Source organism: Panthera leo, chromosome E2 (genome assembly GCF_018350215.1).
Source record: "Panthera leo isolate Ple1 chromosome E2, P.leo_Ple1_pat1.1, whole genome shotgun sequence".
NCBI lineage: Eukaryota > Metazoa > Chordata > Mammalia > Carnivora > Felidae > Panthera > Panthera leo.
In genome coordinates, this window is record NC_056693.1 from 25,043,003 (window position 1) to 25,064,184 (window position 21,182).

The 21,182-nt window shown below is 39.5% G+C and overlaps 1 protein-coding gene across 1 annotated transcript; it reads right to left on the bottom strand.

The window, feature by feature from the left end:
* Positions 1 to 2,512: 2,512 nt before the first annotated feature.
* DNAJA2 (DnaJ heat shock protein family (Hsp40) member A2) lies at positions 2,513 to 20,592 on the bottom strand. The gene is made up of 9 exons (XM_042919367.1): positions 20,415 to 20,592; positions 18,873 to 18,932; positions 18,365 to 18,588; positions 15,286 to 15,366; positions 14,901 to 15,034; positions 12,985 to 13,181; positions 5,205 to 5,349; positions 4,939 to 5,066; positions 2,513 to 4,347 (listed from the first exon to the last, which is right to left on the bottom strand). Exons 1-9 carry the CDS (start codon positions 20,490 to 20,492, stop codon positions 4,156 to 4,158), a joined length of 1,239 nt encoding a protein of 412 aa, XP_042775301.1. The 5' UTR covers positions 20,493 to 20,592; the 3' UTR covers positions 2,513 to 4,155.
* Positions 20,593 to 21,182: the final 590 nt, after the last annotated feature.

Genomic DNA, 21,182 nt, shown 5'->3' on the forward strand with positions numbered 1-21,182 from the left:
TGCCTTTACAGAGTTTTAACAGGCAGCAGTGTGTGCTGAAGTGTTTCACTGAGATAATACTGTGAGATTGTGGTAGAATAAAAATACACGCATTTGGTCTTTATTCTTGGTTCCTGGCATAGAGCTCTTAAAACCCTTGGAATTTCCTGATAGGAGTGGGAGGAGTGCCTAGGAGTGGGAGGAGTGTGTTTTTTATTCATAATAAGATCCTTTCAACCATACCTGAGTTTATGCTAATAAGATGACTCTTGTAGGACACGCTGGGAGCTGGTTACCAGAGGAAACAACCACATGATTACAGGGGTGGAACTTTCAGTCCCACCTCCAGCCTGAGAGAGAGGCTGAAGATTAAGTCCAATCACAAATGGCCGATGACACAGTTCTGAGACCATTCTTTCACCACTGATTAAGATTAGGGTGGCAGGTATCAGGGATAATATTCTTTTAGCCTTGTGAGCTCTCTGGGCATAGTTGTGACCTTGCCAGCTCCAGCTGCCCAGCTGCCTCCTGATCCACTACTTTCATGACACCATTCAAGTTTAATTGTAAAAGGTTAATTATAACAATGCATCATAAAATGTTCAGAAGAAAAGGAGAATGTTTTGTGACCCGTGTTTTGTGTGTGCGTGGCAGTTTTAGGTTATTAATTTTTAAAATAAGTACTTCTTAATGGAAACAATTTAGCCAAAAATCTGTCAATCTTGAGACCCATTAAAACAAAAGTTGAATGAGACAACAAAAATAAACCCATAAATGGCCAATGAACTTAATCAATTATGCCTATGTAATGGAACCTCCGCAAAAATCCTAAAGGACAGGTTCCGGATAGCTTCAAATTGGTGAACAACACATCAAGGTGCTGGGAGAGTGATGTGCTCAGAAAGGACATGGAAACTCCACATCCCTTGCCCTATTCATCTCTTCCCTTTGGGAGCTCCTGAGTTGTATCCTTTGTAACTGACCTATATATCCTTTAGTGTTTTCTATGAGTGTAGCAAATTATCAAACCTGAAGTGGCAGTTGTGGGTAACCCAATTTATTACCAGTTAGAAGTACAGGCAACAACCTGGGACTGATGATGGACACTGAGGTAAGGGCAGTCTTGTGGGACTGAGACTTTAACCTGGGGGGTCCACACCAACCCCAGGTACTGTCAGAAGTGTTATGAGCAAACAGGTTTTTCTTTATACTAATTCATTCCTACAGCTAGTGATTTAAGAAACAACTTTACACGTGTAATCAAGGGACATTCTGTAGAAAACTTAATCAGGATTCCTCAAAATTGTGTTGGTCATCAAAAACAAAGCAAGTCTGATAAGTGTCACAGTAAAGAGGAGCCTACGAAGGCATGACTAAATGTAATATATCCTGGAACAGAAAAAGACAAAAACTAAGAAAATCTGAATAAAGTATGGTGCAAAGGGTTTGAATACATTTCTCTAAAGATCAAACAGCTAGTAAGCACATGAAAAGATGCCTAACATCATTAGACATTAGACAAAGGCAAAAACCGCTTCATTACCAAGGTGGCTATAATAAAGCCAGATACTAACAAGTGTTGGCAGTTAATGTGGAAACATTGAAATCTCATATATTGCTGGTAGGACTATAAGATGGTGCAGGCTTTTTGGAAAAATTTGGCAGTTTTTCTAAAGATTAAAGACCATGTGACCCAGCAATTCCACTCCTGGGTATAGATCTAAAATAATTCATTATTCAAGTGGAAATAAAAAACGTATGTCCACCAACTGATAAATGTGAAAACAAATGCGTGGTATTGCTAGCTATATAATAGACTGGCAATAAAAATGAACTGATACGTACTAGGACAGGGATAAACCTTGAAAACATAATGAACAGGTTACAAAAGACCACATATTGTTGACTCCATTTTATATAAAATGTCCAACAGACAAATCCTTAGAAATGGGAGGTGGGGAATGGAATGGGGAGTGACTGCTAATGGATTTGGGGTCTCTTAATTCTTTTAAATGTTTATTCACTTCTGAGAGACAGAATGCAAGCAGGGGAGGGGCAGGGAGGGAGACACAGAAACCCAGTTTCCAGACTCTGAGCTGTCAGCACAGAGCCAGATGCGGAGTTCGAACTCACGAGCCATGATCATGATGTGAGAAGTTGGACACTTCACCTACTGAGCCCCCCAGGCACCCCTTGGCGTTTCTTTTCTAGGGCAATGAAAATGTTCTGGAATTAGACTGTGTTGGTTGTTTTAAACTCTAGAAATATACTGGTAACGACTGAGTCATACACCTTTTATAAAAAGGTAGATTTAATGGCTTATGAATTACTTCAATAAAGTTACTGAAAAGACTCTTTGTGCTGTTGATACTATACATGCTTATTCTGTAAACAGGTGCTCTACAAAAGCAGAGCACAACTGAGTGAAATAACAGATCTCAACAAGGTTTTATTCTCCTTCAATATGGTTTTCTTTGCTATGGCCAAAAAACCTGAGTAGAATTAAAAGAAAGACTACACTGAACAACTCTAATGTTTTATAAACCTTTATTGGAAAGGCTACAAACTTCATATTGCCACTGCATTTCTTAACCTTAAAGTGGTTGTGGGGAAGTAACCTTGGATACAAAACTACTATGCTGTTGAATCTTGCCCAGGCTGGTTGTAAAATATTTTTTGTACAATGGAGGTAGAGTGGATAGGGCAATAATTTAATCCTCACAGGCCTTGATTAATGCCAGGACACTTCCTAACATTCCACCCCCACCCCCACCCACCCACCATTCAGGTTATCTAGTAGGCCTAGAAATAAACTACAAGTACTGTATTTAGGCTCAGGGATGGCATAATACATTTTTTAGTTTTCAGTTTTCCCCATTTGTTCTTTTACAAATGTAAAATGTATAACTGATGTCTCTTTTCCCTAAAATTAAAGTGTGTTCTAAAAATATCTACTCTGGGAATGAAAAGGTAGTAGAAGATGGAAAGAGCAACACAACATCCTTTTCATAGTAGTTTTACCTGATTTTTCTCATACCAGCCTAAGAGTCTTACTTTTCTATAAAACATTAGTAATCGATGCTTCCCCCAATTTCAAATATTCAACTTAATGGAGACAGAGAATCTTTAACTTAACATTTAATGAAAACAGAGCATTTTAACAGGTTCTATGCAGACATGGTTCTAATATTGATTTGCTGTTACCTTATTTTTAAAAGGGGGAGGTGGTGGGGAAATACAGAGGCTAGGTTAACCTGGCCCCAATGCTCAGGATTATAACTTATGAGTTACAGAACTCAGATGTCCTTGACTGTACAAAGCATCAGTTGAAGCCAATAAAGCCTGTTTTTACCAACATGTCAAACTTTCTTTTTGCCTTTTAAAACTATAAAATGGGCATGTACCTGAAGCATAAGCTTCAGGCCAATGGGCTTTTAAGGGCTGCTTAAGAACCAGAATGAAGGATACATTCTCCAGTTTAAAGATACATTTTACAGTTCAAAGTATGTTCTTCCTTCTAGAAATGTGACACAAAGAATAATTTATACCAACTGCTTTTTATTATTGAGTCTCAGAAACCTTTCACAAGATGGTTAAAAAAAAAAGGGGGGGAAAGAAAAACAAAACAAACAAAAAAAAAAAACTTTACAACCACAGCTAATGTTATTTTCTCCATTGTTCCCAGTCAGCTCCAAACCCATTGTGTGCAAAGCCCATTTTTCCATGCATCTAAATGATAGATACAGGCTATGAAATTCTTTATTCTATTTGTAGCAGCTTACGCAGGTGCAGCCAAACACAAAGCTTCAGGACAAATTGTACACAAACTTTACAATGTGGGATTTGGATTTAAAATATGAACATAAAATCTACACAAAACTGATAAAAATCAAGCACAGATACCAGGACTGAAACTTATAACCCATGTGTGAAAGGGAGTCTTGTTTCCTTTCAAGTGCTTTATTCTGCTACAGAACAGTCAAAATGAAGATGTAAAGCTTTGTGGTTAGTTTAAATTATACACTCTGTAGATACTATACCAATTTTAAAAGTTACACATAGACCAACAGATGTCCATCAGTTCATCTGGATTGACCAGACACTCCAGCTGGATCGCTGAAAGCAAACCGAGCAAATGTGGAAAGAAAATCCACCTGTGCAATTTGTTTGCAGAGTTTACTGATGGGCACATTGCACTCCTGGTCCATGATGGCTGCTGCTTTCTTCATCAGAGCTATCATTATAGGCTTCACGCCTCTGACCACCTCCTGAGCCCCGAGTGCTATCAAATTCTTGAAGCTCTACCTCCTCTGTATCTCCAATGATGTTTGGAACTTCTGGTCTAGATGGCAGAAGGTCTTCTAGTTCCTTCATTAAAACAAAACACAGATTAGCTGGGAAATATCTTCAACTTTCCTTTGGATACAATCCAAGATATATGCTTGAGAGTTAAGATAGGTCAACCTATGTGCACTTTAAGCCAGAGATCACAAACTGATGACACATAGGCCAAATCTGCAGAAATCTTTTGTACAACCCAACTTAGAAAATAAAAAGCCAGAATTAGTTCCCAACATTAAAACACTGAAAGATTTCACATGAGACGTGCCTTCCCGCATAGAACAGCTAAAAGATGCTAAGCTGGCATACTACTATGATATGTTGGATGCCTTTTCAGGTGAGGGATCTGGTCTCCAGAGAGCCTCAATCCTCCCAACACCAACTCATACCCAGTCTGCTTTACTTCTTTACTATTCCCTGCTTGGCCCTGTCAACATTTACACCAGCAAGCCTCGCGTTTAATAACCACCAGAACGGCCCAACAATCACTCAAATGTTAAAAAAGTAAAATTTTATGAATTATGTGTTCTAATCTTAGCACTAAAAACAAATGAACGGTGACAAAGAAAAACAACTATTATTAAACTTTAAGTTATCTGCTGCTTAGAGAACACTTACAGAAAGCTTGTCTGGGTTGATCCAGTTGTTTTCAGGAAACTGCACATCAAACTTTATGTATAGATCACCTTTTTCAAAGGGATTACGATACTGTGGCATTCCTTCACCTCGAACTACACGGACACATCCTATTGAGTAAAAAGGAAACTATTTAGAATTTATTCAAGAAGGTACTCAATAATTCTTTTGAGAGTCACTAGCTATAAAAAACTAAAAATCACAAAAGAACACATGGAATCCCGGATCAAACAAAAATCAAGATCTACCTGGTTCAATTACTTTTCCAGGGGGGTATTTCACCACAATCTGACGTCCATCAAGGTGTTTAAATGTGAACTGAAATCCACACAAAGCTTCAACAAGTCCTATCTTGTATGTCATGTGCAAATCATTCCCGTCTCTCTGGAACACCTACAAATAAACCACACAAAACATTTTAAAAAGTACGGAGCCATGACCTGTTGTGCTGTGCTCCTTGAAATAATTTCAAAACCTTAATTCTACCATTCATAGTAAAAGCCAAACTGTCATCATCCCTAATTCCCTAAATTTACATAAGGAAACCTAGCTATTTTCACTTAATATGCTAGAAACTTCTGTCAGAAAAGCACTGGAATCAAGAAAACAATGGCTCATAAGGCAGGCTGAGGCTCCAAAAAACAGAACCAGGTATATTCTGCAATTGTGGCCCATTTCCTGACTCTGCCTCTGAGCAAAAAAAATGGTGCAGACAGTCCAGTAAGATTCTGTAGAACAGGTTCACCTTAGGACTGTTCCCCAGACGTGATCCTAACAGGTAAAGGGGAGAGTCCAAATTCAACATAAAGTTCAACCAGTAATGTTCAGCCAGTAAACGGGCTCACACACACGTACAAAGAAGTTTTATCTCATCTAAAATTCAAAATTTGCTTAGGTGAATGTACATCAAACAGCAAATGCTAAGGGTGCCTAATTACACTATAAGCCTATTGACTAGGTAATGCAATGATTATTCAAGAAACATCAAATATGTTTCTGAGCTTTTAACGTATAGGAAAAATATATCCAACTTCACACATACCTGACTTACAATTTTTGCTTATTAGAATTTACAAAGATCAGGGCACCTGGGTGGCTCAGTAAGTTAAGTGTCTGACTTTTGATTTCGGCTCAGGTCCTTCTCATGGTTGAGATCAAGCCCTACTTCAGGTTCTGTGAGGAGTGTGGAGCCTGCTTAAGATTCTCTACCTCTCTCTGCTCCTCCCCTGCTCGCATACACTCTCTTTCAAAAAAAAAAATTTACAAATATCTATACTTAGCCTTTGAGATTTAGGATGAAACAAAATTTACAATGAAAGGTCACTAAGATTTTTTTCAATACAAAATAGTCTCTTCCAAAAAAACAATGCTGGCTAATTCAGGGAAAAGTGGAAATCTAAAAAGATATCCTCTTTTCCTAAATTATCCTCCTAAATTTACCCATGAAGAAAAGTTAATCTCAAACCATTATCTTGGATCAGTGGTCCTGAACCAGCAGCCTCAGCAGCACCAGGAAACTTGTTAGGAATGCACATTCTTGGGCCACACCCCATACCTACTGCATCAGAAACTATGGAGGTAGGGCCTAGTAATCTGTAGTTTTTTTTTTTTTTTTTTTTTTTTTTTTTTTTTTTTTTTTTTTTTTTTTCAACGTTTATTTATTTTTGGGACAGAGAGAGACAGAGCATGAACGGGGGAGGGACAGAGAGAGAGGGAGACACAGAATCGGAAACAGGCTCCAGGCTCTGAGCCATCAGCCCAGAGCCTGACGCGGGGCTCGAACTCACGGACCGTGAGATCGTGACCTGGCTGAAGTCGGACGCTTAACCGACTGCGCCACCCAGGCGCCCCAGTAATCTGTAGTTTTTTAACACCAGGTGATTCAGGGGCACCTGGGTGGCTCAGTCGGTTAAGCGTCCGACTTCGGCCCAGGTCCGTGAGTTCGAGCCCCTCTTTGGGCTCTGTGCTGACAGTGCAGAGCCTGGAGCCTGTTTCAGATTCTGTGTCTCCCTCTCTCTCTCTGACCCTCCCACATTCATGCTCTGTCTCAAAAATAAACGTTAAAAAAAAAAAAAATTTAAAAAAAAGAAACACCAGGTGATTCTAATGTAAGTAAAAGTTGAGAACCACTGAATGTATATTACCTATGTGCATTTCTTTAAGTATTTCTCACAATGGGTGAAAAAATTAAGTTCAATAAGGATTCTTCAATGCAGAATGTTTTAACGCTTTAATAGCTATAAAATGTTAGTGTTTCTAAACATCTTATTATTGTTCCAAGAATCATCTATAACCAAATATCCTTTGGTTAAAACTACATTAGAAATAGGGAACAAGGGGCACCTGGGTGGCTGAGTCAGTTAAGCACCTGACTCTAGATTTTGGCTCAGGCCATGATCTCATGGTTTGTGAGTTCGAGCGCTGACAATGAGGTGCTTGGGATTCTCCCTCCCCTCCCCCCCGACTCTCTCTCTCAAAATAAACTTAAAAAAAAAAAAAAAAAAAAAGGAATAAGAAGGACACCATGCTCCTGGATAGGAGAGCTCAACTTAAAGTGATTCCAATTAAAAATGATATCAGGGCGACGGGGGGTGGCGGCAGGGACTAGTGGACAGGTGTGTAGATTAGAAAACTTGGTGCTAAAATTCAAACAGAATAAACAAGCAAGGACACTCAGGAATTTTTTAAAAACCATGTTAATTAGAGGCCCCTGGGTGGCTCAGTCGGTTGAGTGTCCTTTTGTTTAGTGTCGGTTGTGTTTGACTTCAGCTCAGGTCATGATATCATAGTTCATGAGTTCGAGCCCCACATCAGGTTCTGTGCTGATAACTTTGGAGCCTGGAACCTGCTTCAGATTCTATCTTCCTCTCTGTCCCTCACCCGCTTACGCATACTCTCTCTCAAAAATAAATAAAAAACTAATTAAAAACCAAGAACCAGATAGTAAAAGACTTAAAAGCAGTAAGAATTTCTGGAAAACAAAGGTACAGAGAACAGAGAAGGGACTAACATCACCAGATATGGTGATTTTTTGCTATGCAAATGCACAATGGTAGCCATAACACCAGAACAGATACACACCTGTACTGAAAGATGAATACACATGATTTACTGCACTCTCAAAATCAAATGTTTTTTGATCAGAAGATTTATACTGTTTCAGCTAACAGCACCCACCCTAATCTCATGGCCTCATAATTCCTTCAGCACAAGTGTTGGGAAGTGGGGGGGAGAAAATAAAAGAAAAAAAAAAGCCCCTAACAAAATAACTACAAGCTTTTTCATGAACTAGTTGAGACTACCCAACTTTTCTTAGAGGGTTAATATTTTTGGGGCATCTGGGTGGCTCATTCGGTTGAGTGTCCAACTTCAGCTCAGGTCATAATCTCACAGTTCGTGGGTTTGAGCCCCACATCGGGCTCTGTGCTGACAGCTCAGAGCCCGGAGCCTGCTTTGGATTCTGTGTCTCCCTCTCTCTCTGCCCCTTCCCTGCCTGCACTCTGTGTCTCAAAAATGAATAAACATTATAAAAAAAAAAAAAAAAAAAAAAAGGAGGTTAATATTTTCAGTGGTATAAATGAAACAAGATGCCTAAATCCCACCCTGGGCTCAAATTTACTTTATTGGTCATAATAAAACCAAATCTTTGACCTCTTTCTAGCTGAACTTCCACTCTAACCTCTACCATCTTTTATTTTCTACTTTACACAGTTACATCTGCTGTCTGTTGGAAATTCCATGCAATTCCACACCTTCCAACAATTTTAAGAGGTGACCTTCTTCCAAATACCTTCCCATAGCCTTAAGAAAGAAAAGTAGCTTATTCATGATCTCATTTGATTCTACAATATCCTTCTAAGGGAGGCCTCTTTTTGTATTTAATAAAGCCAAGCCAAGCCCAGGGATCCCAAAGCTAGTAAATGGGGAGTCAGAACTTAAGTCCTTATCTCCAAATCCAGTAATCTTCATTTAAAAAATTTCCATTTAATTATGTAGCAACATTAGAAACATCTGGGTAGCTCAGTTAGGCATTATACTCCTGATTTTGGCTCAGGTCATGATCTCACAGTTCCTGAGATGGAGCTCCACGCTGTTAGTACAGGGCCTGCTTGGAGGATTCTCATTCTCTCTCTTTCTGCCCCTCCCCCACCTGTGCTCTCTCTCAAAATAAACATTTTTTTTTTTTTTTAAATTATGTAGCAACATTAAAGAATGAATGTAGGGGTTAAAAAAAAAAAAAAAAGGTTTCACCATCAGTCTGACATACCAAAAACTCTCCGCCAAATAAGCATTACTTAACTTCCCCATTACTCTCCCGCTACTACAGTGCCACACATCATTTGGTAACTGTTCCAACGATATAGCAACGAAAATACCCACGTGTTATCTGAACCATCTCAAAATACAGTTTATACCCAAGCATACTATAAAGCTTATAAACATCTCAATTACTTGGCTATCGTTCTGCCTTCATCCTTTGTATGGTGGTGTGCATGAAAGGCATGACTGAACAAATGAGGAAGTAGCTAAAATACCAATTAACAGAGAATCTAGAGTTACAAATATTTCAACCTATAAGACCTTAAGGCAGAATTCTAGGAATTATTGTTTTTTAGCAATCAAGAAGCCCTTGCTATTTGCAGGATTAGCAATATCCACAAAGGGCCTAGATGTAGATAGTAATTTATAGTTTTGCCAAGGCAAGAAATTTGCCCTGAGAAAAACAAAGGAGAGCAAACCACAACCTAGCATGGGAATTGATCTAATCAAATTCCCAGAATCAATATGGCTTTATTATTCTCTATTAGATTCGATTCTTTAAGTTTTATTTATTTACTTTGAGAGAGAGAGTGAGGATAGGGAGAGGGAGGGAGAGAATCCCAAGCAGTCTCTGTGTCAACACAGGCCTCGATCTCATGACCATGAGATTATAATCTTACCCCAAATTAAGAGCCAGACACTCAACTGACTGAGCCACCCAGGCACCCCGTGATTTTCAAAATTTATTTGTAGAAATCACCATCAAATGGGAGAAATTTTTAGTGTAAACTAATAAAGTGGTGACTTGTGATATAAAGACCTTCAGAGAAACTCAAGTCAATGAGATCAAGTAATGCCAGAACCCCGTCAAAGGCTTTTATAGTCAAGAATCTGGGTGATTACTAAACAAGTTTCCTGAATAGCTCCAGATACAGCTTTCAAGAATAAAGGCTTTTTACAACTGCACCAAGAACCATAAAGTACCTAGGAATAAACCTAACCAAAGAGGTAAAAGATCTGCACACTGAAAACTATAGAAAGCTTAGGAAAGAAAATGAAGACACAAAGAAATGGAAAAACATTCCACGCTCATGGACTGGAAGAACAAATTATTGTTAAAATGTCAATACCACCCAATGCAGTCTACACAGTCAATGCAATCCCAATTGAAATAGCACCAGCATTCTTCTCAGAGCTAGAGCAAACAATCCTAAAATTTGTATGGAACCACAAAAGACCCGAAATAGCCAAAGTAATGTTGAAAAAGAAAACCAAAGCAGAAGGCATCACAATCCTGGACTTTAGCCTCTACTACAAAGCTGTAATCATCAAGACAGGATGGTACTGGCACAAAAACAGGCACATAAACCAATGGAATAGAATAGAGAACCCAGAAATGTACCCACAAATGTATGACCAACTAATTTTTGACAAAGCAGGAAAGAATATCCAATGGAAAAAAGACAATCTCTTTAGCAAATGGTGCTGGGAGAACTGGACGGCAACATGCAGAAGAATGAACCTGGACCACTGTCTTACACCATACACAAAAATAAATTCAAAATGGATGAAAGACCTAAACATGAGACAGGAAACCATCAAAATCCTAGAAGAGAAAACAGGCAGCAACCTCTTTGACCTGAGCCGCAGCAACTTCTTAATTGACAGGTTTCCAGAGGCAAGGGAAACGAAAGCAAAAATGAACTACTGAGACCTCATCAAGATAAAGATAAAAAGCTTCTGCACAGCAAAGGAAACAATCAACAAAACTAAAAGGCAACCAATGGAACGGGACAAGATATTTGCAAATGACATATAAGATAAAGGGTTAGTATCAAAAATCTATAAAGAATTTACAAAACTCAACACCTGAAGTAATCCCATCAAAAAATGAAAGACATGAATAGATACTTTTCCAAAGAAGATATACAGATGGCTAACAGACACATGAAAAGATGCTCAACATCACTCATTATCAGGGAAATACAAATCAAAACCACACTGAGATACCACCTCACACCAGTCAGAGTGACTAAAATTAACAACTGAGGAAACAGATGTTGGCGAGGATATGGAGAAAAGGGGACCCTCTTGCACTTTTGGTGGGAATACAAACTGGTGCAGTCACTCTGGAAAACAGTGTGGAGGTGCCTCAAAAAGTTAAAAAATAGAATTACCCTATAACCCAGCAATAGCACTACTAGAAATTTATCCAAAAGGTACAGGAGTGCTGATTCACAGGGGCACATGTGAAGAGCATGTGCTATTATAGCAGAGTTATCAACAGTAGCCAAAGTATGGAAAGAGCCCAAATGTCCATCAACTGATGAATGGATAAAGAAGATGTGGGGTGTGTATGTATCTACATACATACATACATACATACACACACGCAATGGACTACTACTCAGCGATGGAAAAGAATGAAATCTTGCCATTTGCAAAATGGATGGAACTGGAGGAACTGTTTTTATTTTTATAATCATATGTTTAATTTTTTTTAATGTTTATTTATTTTGGAGAGAGACAGAGAGTGAGTGGGGGAGGGACAGAGACAGAGAGGAAGACACGGGATCTGAAGCAGGCTCCAGGCTCTGAGCTGTCAGTACAGAGCCTGACGTGGGGCTGGAACTCACAAACGGCGAGATGATGACCTGAGCTGAAGTTGGACACTTAACCCACTGAACCACCCAGGCACCCCTGGAGGGTATTATACAGAGAACTGAGGGTTGATGGGGCTGGGGAGTTGGGGAAAATGGAAGATGGGCACTGAGGAGGGCACTTGTTGGGATGAGCACTGGGTGTTTCATGTAAGTGATGAATCATGAGAATCTACTCCCAAAGCCAAGACTACACTGTATATACTATATGTTAGCTAATGTGACAATAAGTTATTAAAAAAAAAAAAAAAAAAAAAGAATAAAGGTTCACAGGGGCACCTGGGTGGCTCAGTCAGTTAAGTGTCCGACTTTGGCCCAGGTCATGATCTCAATGGTTTGTGGGTTCAAGCCCCATGTCAGGCTCTGTGCTGACAGCTCAGAGCCTGGAACCTGCTTCGGATTCTGTGTCTCCCTCTCTCTCTGTCCCTCCCCTGCTAGCATGCCCTCTCTCAAAAATTAATAAACATTAAACAAAGAAAAATAACAATAGGCTCATAAAAAAAATAAAGGCTCATACTATACTATATGGCACATCAGAAAATAGAGGTGCAATGGTATAATCAAAAGAATATACACTAGACCACATCGTTGGACCAGTTAATTATGCCTTGTACCTAAAATACAACATAAGAACAGAATAAATTTTTTTTAAACTGAAGTACTTTTTCTATCAAGAAAAGGTCACGTGGTTAACCCAACATGTAAAACAATTCAACAGAAAAGCACTGAGGACTGAAGCCCTATCTATCCACCATTCAACACCAATCAAAGGAGTTTCACAATGAAAAATAAGCTGCCTTAGATCATCTGGTCCAATGCCCTTATTTTCATAAAATAAGGAAACTGGGGTACAGAAACAACAGGATTACTTACGATTACAGTGTAATCAATGGCTGAGCTGCAACCAAAACTGACTCCTTTTCAGTGCTTCTGACTGCACCTGGCTTGTTGGTCTACTAGTCAGTTCTTATGAACTCAGCCCAAGCACTTAACAACTTCATTTAAGTTCAAAGTTGTTCCAGAGAACCCAAAAAGATCTAACCCGTACCTTGAGCAAAAGACTCATTTCTGCATAAAACAAAAATCAAACAAACAAAAAGGAAATTACCTCATGTTCCTTCTCTTGGAGCAAAAGAACAATGTCTCCTGGTTCCACTCCTGGGGCCTGATCTGCTTCCCCAGTGAATGTAATTCTCTGTCCATGTTTCATGCCTTTGTCTACGTGGACTTCAAGAATCTTCACTTCTTTAATCACCTTCTTGCCTTCACATTTTTTACAGCGGTCCTTCTCATTAATTACCTCTCCTAGAAAGAGAGGTCATTCAAACTTCCAGCAAGAGAACCATACTGCACTCTTAAGATACATCTTGATAATGCTTTTATTCATTAAATAAACGTTCCGAATCTAACTGCTATCTAAAGTTTTGTTTAAACTATCTTTCTTAGTAACAGAAACTTGCATCTTACTACCCAGTCTCCTCTATTTCAGAGTATAATGTATTTTAAAATACACTTTCTTGGCTGACTCATCTCCTAAATTTAAAACAAAGTCCAAGGATCAACAAGGAAACAAAATGCGTGGTCAAATGCTAAAGCTTCTACAAGTGCTTCTTCATTTTTTGTTTTCAGTCTTAGTTTCATATAGGTTTAACTCTGTCAGAGACAACCCAAATAAAAATTTAAATACCCTTTATGGATCATTATTACATTGTATAATCGGTACTGGATTTTATTTATTTCATAGACTAACCCCTGCTCAGGTGTCCTATTATGGATCTTCCTTTTATTTAGGTGCACTATCATTGACAATTTCCAAAACCAAAGAAGAGATGGCTAAATTTTATCTGACACTGAGTATCTCCATACCATGTTTAGAACAACACAGCTTTTCTATGCATTCTTCTGAAACATTTAATTAGTGGTATAATGAAGTAAACATGAAGTTGTACATAACTTATTATGAAAAAATATCATTGATTTTTGATGGCTGATTATTGGCACACATTAATGCTTAGATGACACATATAATTAATGACCTCAGGGACTGTTTCTAGAACACTGCTTTCAAAAAGTATGTTCTGTAGAACACCAGTTCCTCACAATGGTAATAGTACACGGGAAAAGATTTCAGTAAACTTGGTTCTTGATGGCAGAAACTGTTAGAAACTTTAATAAGGGAAAGTGCACTGAGACTTTACAGGAAGGGAATATAATATGTAGTTTCTCCATTATCTCATCACTTCTTGGAGCAATTTGGAAAAACATGCTCTAGAACTGTTTTCAGTGTGGTAGCCACCAACCATTTGTGGCTATTTAAAGTTTAAATTAATTATAATTAAAAATTCAGTTACTCAGTTACACTAGCTAAATTTCAAGTACTCAATAGCCACAGGTGGCTAATGGTTACCATACTAGACATTGCATATACAGTATTTTTCCGTTATTGTAGAAAAATTTTATTAGATAGCACTGCTCTACAACAGGGTCTGGCAAACTAAAACCCACAGGCCAAATAGGGTATGCCCTTGTTTTTCTAAGAAATGTTTAGCTGGAAGTCAGTCATGCCCATTTAGTTATATATTGTCTGTGGCTATAAAAGCATTACAAGGATAGGGGTGAGTAGTAGTTTCAAAAACCATTCTGAGCCTAAGTATTTCAAAGACATTCAAAGCCTAAAGTATTTACTTCTGTGAGAAGGACTTCAATCCCTGTAACTACCCTTAAAAGCTAGCAGCTTACAGTACAATCTGTTGCTATCTCCCTCTTTCTCAAATATAACCTTTAAAAATATAAAGGGACAAAAAACTTTGCCCATCCTTTTGGAACTAAAAAAGACTAACATTTCACTGAACATAACGTAAACTTACTATTTGTGTTCATTGGGCCTATACATAATAATTATTTTCATTTATTCTTTTGGAACTGTATGAATACACATGTTAAAAAGAAAAAATATAAGCCTCTCCAATTCCTGCATTCCCAATCCATTTCAACATAAAAGCAGAGAAGTACTGGCATGCATACCTTCTCCATTACAGTCAGAACACACAGACTGCATCTGTTGTACCATTCCCGGAGCCAGCTGTCTTATCATAATGCGTACACCTCGACCCCGACAAGCACTACACTTCTGAACAGCTCCAGACTTTCCACCTTGGCTAAAGCAAGCAAAAGTGTAAATTAGATTTTTGCCCATAGACCATTCCAATAGGTCATGGAAAACAAGAATTGTGCTTTTCAACTTCATCTTCTCAACACCCAATGACCAGTATTTAAATGGACTTTCAGAAGTATCAGAAAATGTTGAGTTGGGTAGTTTAAATCATAAACAATTTTTACCTGGTAGAGACTAAATGCACCACTGAAAGATCAGATGAAATGCATCTTATAAACTAGAACACACACTTACCCACTGCATGCACTACAGAGTACATTCTTGCTAAGTTGTAGTTTGGTTGTCTTGCCATTATACAGATCTTCTAAAGATACTCTGGGGAGAAAAGAATTAGATTCAATCAAATTTTGCCAAGTTCTCCTAAATACAAGATATACATGACAGCTGACACAGCAAATTCCACTACAGCCTTTTAAAACAAAGAATTAAAAAACATCTTACACTAAGTCAACTAAGGTTTTATTTTGTGGCTCAAATTAACAGAAGGATTTTATAGTTATGGACAGTATATATGGTGTCAAAACCAGAACCTACAGGATCGGGCCAACAATTTACTATGCTGCATTTTCTGATAAAGTTGATAACTGCACAAACTCAAGGATCAACCTTCTTCTGGCCTCAAGCAGGAGCCCCTCCATCTAATCCAACCCTGTGAATGTGGTACAATTATTATCCTCATCTTACAAGACAAAACTGAGCCTAGAGAGGTTAACTTGCCTTACTTGATCACACAGGCAGTTTGGCTCCAGAATCCATGCTCTACTAAAGACTCTGTTCCCCTCAAGGACAAATTTTAGAAAAGCTACAAAGTTACATTACAACTTATGGGAGTTATATGCAACTTAGATTGTATATGTCTCAAAAACAAAACAAACAAAAAAAAGTGACCTTGTCAACAGTGTGACAGAGAGGAGGAAAAGAACAGGTTTTCAAGAGAGACAGAAGTTTTAGAGGTCTTAAGAAACCACTGACTTATAAGCAAAATTATATATTTGAATTAACTTTTACCAAACTTTCAAAGGGGTCTATGATCAAAATAGGGAGGTTTAGGGGCGCTTGAGTGGCTCAGTCGGCTAAGCTTCCAACTTTTCATTTTGGCTCAGGTCATGATCTCATGGTTTGTGAAATCAAGCCCCAGCATCAGGCTCCACACTGAACACGAAGCCTGCTTGGGATTCATATTCTTTCTTTCTCTCTCTCTCTGTCTGTCTGTCTGTCTCTCTCTCTCTCTCTCTCTCTCTCTCTCTCCCCCACCCCCGACCCTCCCCTGCTCATATGCATGGTCTCTCTCTCTCTCTCTCTCAAAATAAATAGACATTTATAAAAAAGGCAGAGCTTATAAGCCTATTAAAAATACACAACTGATAAAACCCAACTACCTTTATACAGCAGATGAATTATAGGGCCATTTATTTCCAAACCAACCTCAAAAAAAATCTATGTATATCAAGTCTCAAAAACACTATTCAGGGGCGCCTGGCAGGCTCAGTCAGTTAAGTGTTCACCTTCGGCTCAGGTCATGATCTCAAGGTTCATGAGTTCAAAGCCCTGCATGGGGTGGGGGTGGGTCTTTCCTAATTTAATTTTTAAATTAAAAAAACATTTTTTTTTTAACACTATTCATTTAGGATCTGAAAGCAATGCTTTTAATGTGCTTTTTTACCCATCTCATTGTGTTTTTAAATTTCTTTCAGCAGTAAAGATTTACTTTAAAATAGAGGAACAATAGTTAAAAGTAATTTGCAAAGCACCCATAATATTTATTTTGTGGTATTCAAACTTTCCCAAAATCATTATTTCAAGCTAATATTTGTACACATTCTAGGCAGTATAAGAATAAGACACTTAGGGACAAAACATTATCAACACTTGCAAATAATGACATAGCTACAGCTTAATCTTAGACAAAAGCAATTGGCTGCATCTTTCTTTTAGTACTCATAACAATCTTTAACCAAATCATTTACAGAAAAAAAAAAAACAGGTACGTCTTTTCCTCCTTGTATATTAAACTGCAATCAGTATGCAAAACCACTATCTAAGAGGCCAGAAAAATACGCACTTCAACATGGCCAATGGACAAAAAATGTGGGTAACAGTCTGGCCAAGCTGGCACTATCCACCAATGGTGCTAAACTGGCACAATCCTTTACAAGGCAATTTAGTTGTATTTATCAGCCTCAAAATACTGATGCCTGCCTGGGAATCTCTGCCAAGAAGAGACAAAGCTGTATATAAAGACACTCAAAGCAGTTACTCATTACAGAAAAATATTAGCAACAGCTTATAGAAAAGGTGAATGATTAAATAAAACATGGAATGGAATATTATAAAGCCACCCAAAATGAAATGTAACAACAGGTAAATTCTAAGTAGTATTAAAACCGGCATTTACTATATAATTTGAAAAAAATTTTAAGGAGAATATTAAGAATTTATTAAGGTACAGCAAGCACTCTCTTGATCCTATTTACTTCTTAGATCACTTCTGTATCAAAGAAAAAAGAACACACACCATACAAGTATTACTCTTCGAATAATATCCTAATGATAATTTCTGAGGATAAATTCTTTTAAAATACAAACAAATTTGAGAATGAGATTCAAACAATGTAACAGTTTGCACTTCCTCTAATCTACTCAAATATATAAATTAGGTAATATGAAATATTTTAAATAAACGATGAAAGTCAAGTCTCTGGCATTTGCTAGTAAAACCCTTATTGGTTCGTGAAGACGATAAAAGACCTCACAAACTTTGCAAAGTAAAATAGCTATTTTCATACTGTAGAGGGCCATCGGTGGTTAGCAGTCTAAGATCAAGGTCAGACACCATTCATATGTTGGCAGGTTAATGTCAGGCTTGAAGCCAGCAAGCTCCATGGAAACCAATTTAGGAGAGTTCACACTGAGGATCAAGTAATGAGTGACTGTAACAGTGTAAACAAACTAGTCAGAGAGTCACTCACTTTGTAAGTTTTTAAACAAAAAGTAACTTGTAAAGTTTAAATACTTAAAAAGCAAATAATCTTCATAATTGAAATTTTAAATCATTTAGTAAAAGCAGCTTCAGATGCATATAACAAAACCACCTACCTACTCACTAAAAACGCCATACTTTCAGATCTGTAGCAAAGTACAAACACCTAGGTTACCAAATTCAATTTAGTCACCCAAAGAAGATAGCAAGGACATGGAAGATTTTTTTTTTCTGACAAAGGATGAACATTTTTAATACATTTCTCTTTACTGAGCATTACTACATGAAAAAGTAGTACTTAATATTTTTTTAAGAAAGAAAAAAGATATTTACTTAAGTGGATGCATCATGTCTTCTCCTCTTCTTCTGCCATTTCGACTTCTACTCTGATTGCCCATAAAGCCGAACAATCCCCCACCAAAAATGTGAGAGAAAATATCATCCATGCCACCACCTCCGCCGCTACCTTCCCGAAGACCTTGTTCTCCATATCTGTCATATAATTCACGTTTCTCAGGATTTGACAGTACTTCATATGCAAAACTTATTTCTTTGAACTATAAAGAAAAGTAACAAGGAAAACAATTGGGTTCTCAGGAAGATGAGTGGGGGAAAGGTTAAGGGAATCTGGAATCTAAAAGAAAAGCCACAAATTACATTTGGTTTGATTCTGGTCCTACCTCCCTCTGCCCGGAATGCGGGCATTCCCATTACAAAACCAAAATATTCTTAACGTAAAGATTTGGCTCTACAGGCATAGATGGGACTTTTCTTACAACGTTCCTGTTTTTAAGGAGGGCAATTTAAAACTGAAACCTCATGGGGAAAAGTGTCAACTTACTTTGTCACCAGCATTTGGATTCTTATCAGGATGATATTCCTTGGCTAACTTTCTGTATGCCTTCAATAAAAAAGAGAATTTTTAAAAAAGGTTACATAGAAAATCTGCTTTAAAGATTTGTGAGTACTAAATATCCATTTTTCTGAGAAGCAATTGTTCTAAAATCAGAACCTTCTAAAAATTATCTTTTATTCACTAAGACTGTTTGGCATCTAGATTCATAATTACTAATTTATCCATCCCAATACTGTTTACTCACTATCTTGATCCAAAAAAGCAGACAGCAGCTATACTTGAACAATGCCAGAGAAAAACCAAAATACTGGAAAATTCTGCATCTTCACTATTGTCAAATGACTTTGATGGCCAGTAACCAGACCAAGATGACTCCAATGAACTCAAGAAATGACTGTCAAGCTTAGCAAACTGCAAAACATTACTACTAAAAATTAAACGAAGAATCTCTGCTCAGGATAGCTCCTGCCTTTCCTCTAGTTGAAATACCAGGAAAAAGCCAGGAGAAGCTTTTAATATTTCATGTGGTGGATTTATTAGGGTCTTAATTAATTGGAGTGACCTCAGTCTTCGCGAAGTTGCATACATTTTAGGTGGCTGGGATATACAGCACTTAAGTCTTTATTCACAGACACATGAAATTATATAATACAGACTAGCATTTCCGGTAAGGTAACAGGAAGTCCATTTTACTCTCAACTGTATTGGTCCCAGTGCCTAAGGAGCATTCTCATTTTTTTCTCAGCTTACAAATCTGGATACTCTAAAATCAGGGAAGACGGTACAGGGTTTAATCAAATGCCGCAAGTGCCTTGAAATCCTTAGATCAAAGATTCGCAGCACTACAAACAACAATAAGGTCTTATATTTATTTTTAGTTAGTGTGCACTCAGGTGTTTGGCCGAGACCCACGGCTTATTCCCGAAGCGGATACAGAACATCTAGGTTACCTGCCCACAGAACAATACATCCGAACACAGACCCAAGGGTCTGTGAGCGGAGGAGGAAAAGAGCGAGGTGCTCCTGCGGCCGCGGCACCCAGGAAACATCCCCCACTGCCCGGAGGCACCGACGGGGGCGGCCTCAACCCTCCCGCCAGACCCTAGACCCAGCCCCGACTCGGCTCCGACGCCGACTACCACGACGTGGACAACTTCTCTCCCGGGGCGAGATGCGCTGCGCGCCTCTGTCCAACCTGTTTTTCCAGGGTGGTGACCTCCGCGCGGGGAGGGCCGAGCTGGCTGCAGCCTCCCGGGAGCGCCCAACCTCCGGCGCCCGCCGGGGGAGACAGGAAGGAAGCGTTCTTCTGGTGTTTGCGCAGGGGTGGGTTTCATTTGCTGCATTTGCGGGCGGGCGGGGCCGACAGCCCAAGGTCAGCCGAGGCCGGTCTCGCCGCCACCGCCCCCCAGCCTGGGCCCGCCGCGTCCGGCGCCGGCTCGTGGGCAGCCCCGTAGCGCGGCCTGGCCGCCCCAGCCACGCAGGCCCGCGCCCCCCACACCCTGCCTGGCCCGTCCCGCTCCCCACTACCTTCTTCAGCTCGTTCTCGCTGGCACCAGGTGGGACGCCCAGAATGTCGTACAGCTTAGTGTCGGCCACGTTCGCCATGGCGGCCGGCTGAGAAGCGCTCAGAGGAGAAGGCGACGGAGCGCAGCCAGGCCCACAGCGGCGTCGGCGGCAGCGCAGGCCGAGGAAGACAGCGAGGGGGAAGAGGGGCGGAGCTGAACTTTGACCCGGCGCACGGCGCGCCGTGACGTCGCTACGCAGAGTCCGCCCCGAGCGCTCGGCAGCGACTGTTGAGGGTAGTGGTGGTGACCGAGCTTGCGGTGGGCTCGCTTTTGCTCAGGGTCCAAGCCCTGGGAAACTGAGACAACAGTGATCTGCGCTTTCCAAGGATTCAGCTCCCTGCGAAAGGCGTTAATGGAGGGTACTGAGGGGATGAAGAGGCTGTCCCCTTGGTCAGCTTCGAATCCGGCGGGCGAGAAAACCGGGCCGGGCCCCCGCGGGAGGCCCCGTTGAGGTCGTCCTCTGAATCCGAGATGCCGCAGGTGGACTCTCTGCGTCTAGTTCCCTCGGGGCTACGAGAAAAACAGCTCCTGGGGGTGGGTGTGCGTGTCTTTCTGTCTGCGTGTTTGTTTTGTATTAAGGAATTTTTAAACACTCAACAAAGGTAGTATGTTACACCGAGGAGTACAACAGTTAGCTACATTTTACCGATTTTGTTTCATCTCCTCCAGCCTCATACTCCTTAATCTTAAGTGTTTTAAGGGAAACCGTTTTATTCATAAACATAAATAT

Bases quoted from the DNA above. Each gene is read 5' to 3' on its own strand.
- DNAJA2 (XM_042919367.1), bottom strand. From the start codon at position 20,492: ATGGCGAACGTGGCCGACACTAAGCTGTACGACATTCTGGGCGTCCCA. The intron at 15,367-18,364 runs GTAAATATCTTT...TTTTCTCCCCAG, and splicing joins GACATGATGCATCCACTTAA to AGTATCTTTAGAAGATCTGT. The intron at 5,350-12,984 runs GTAATTTCCTTT...GTTTATTTGTAG, and splicing joins TCCAAGAGAAGGAACATGAG to GTGTTCCAGAGAGACGGGAA.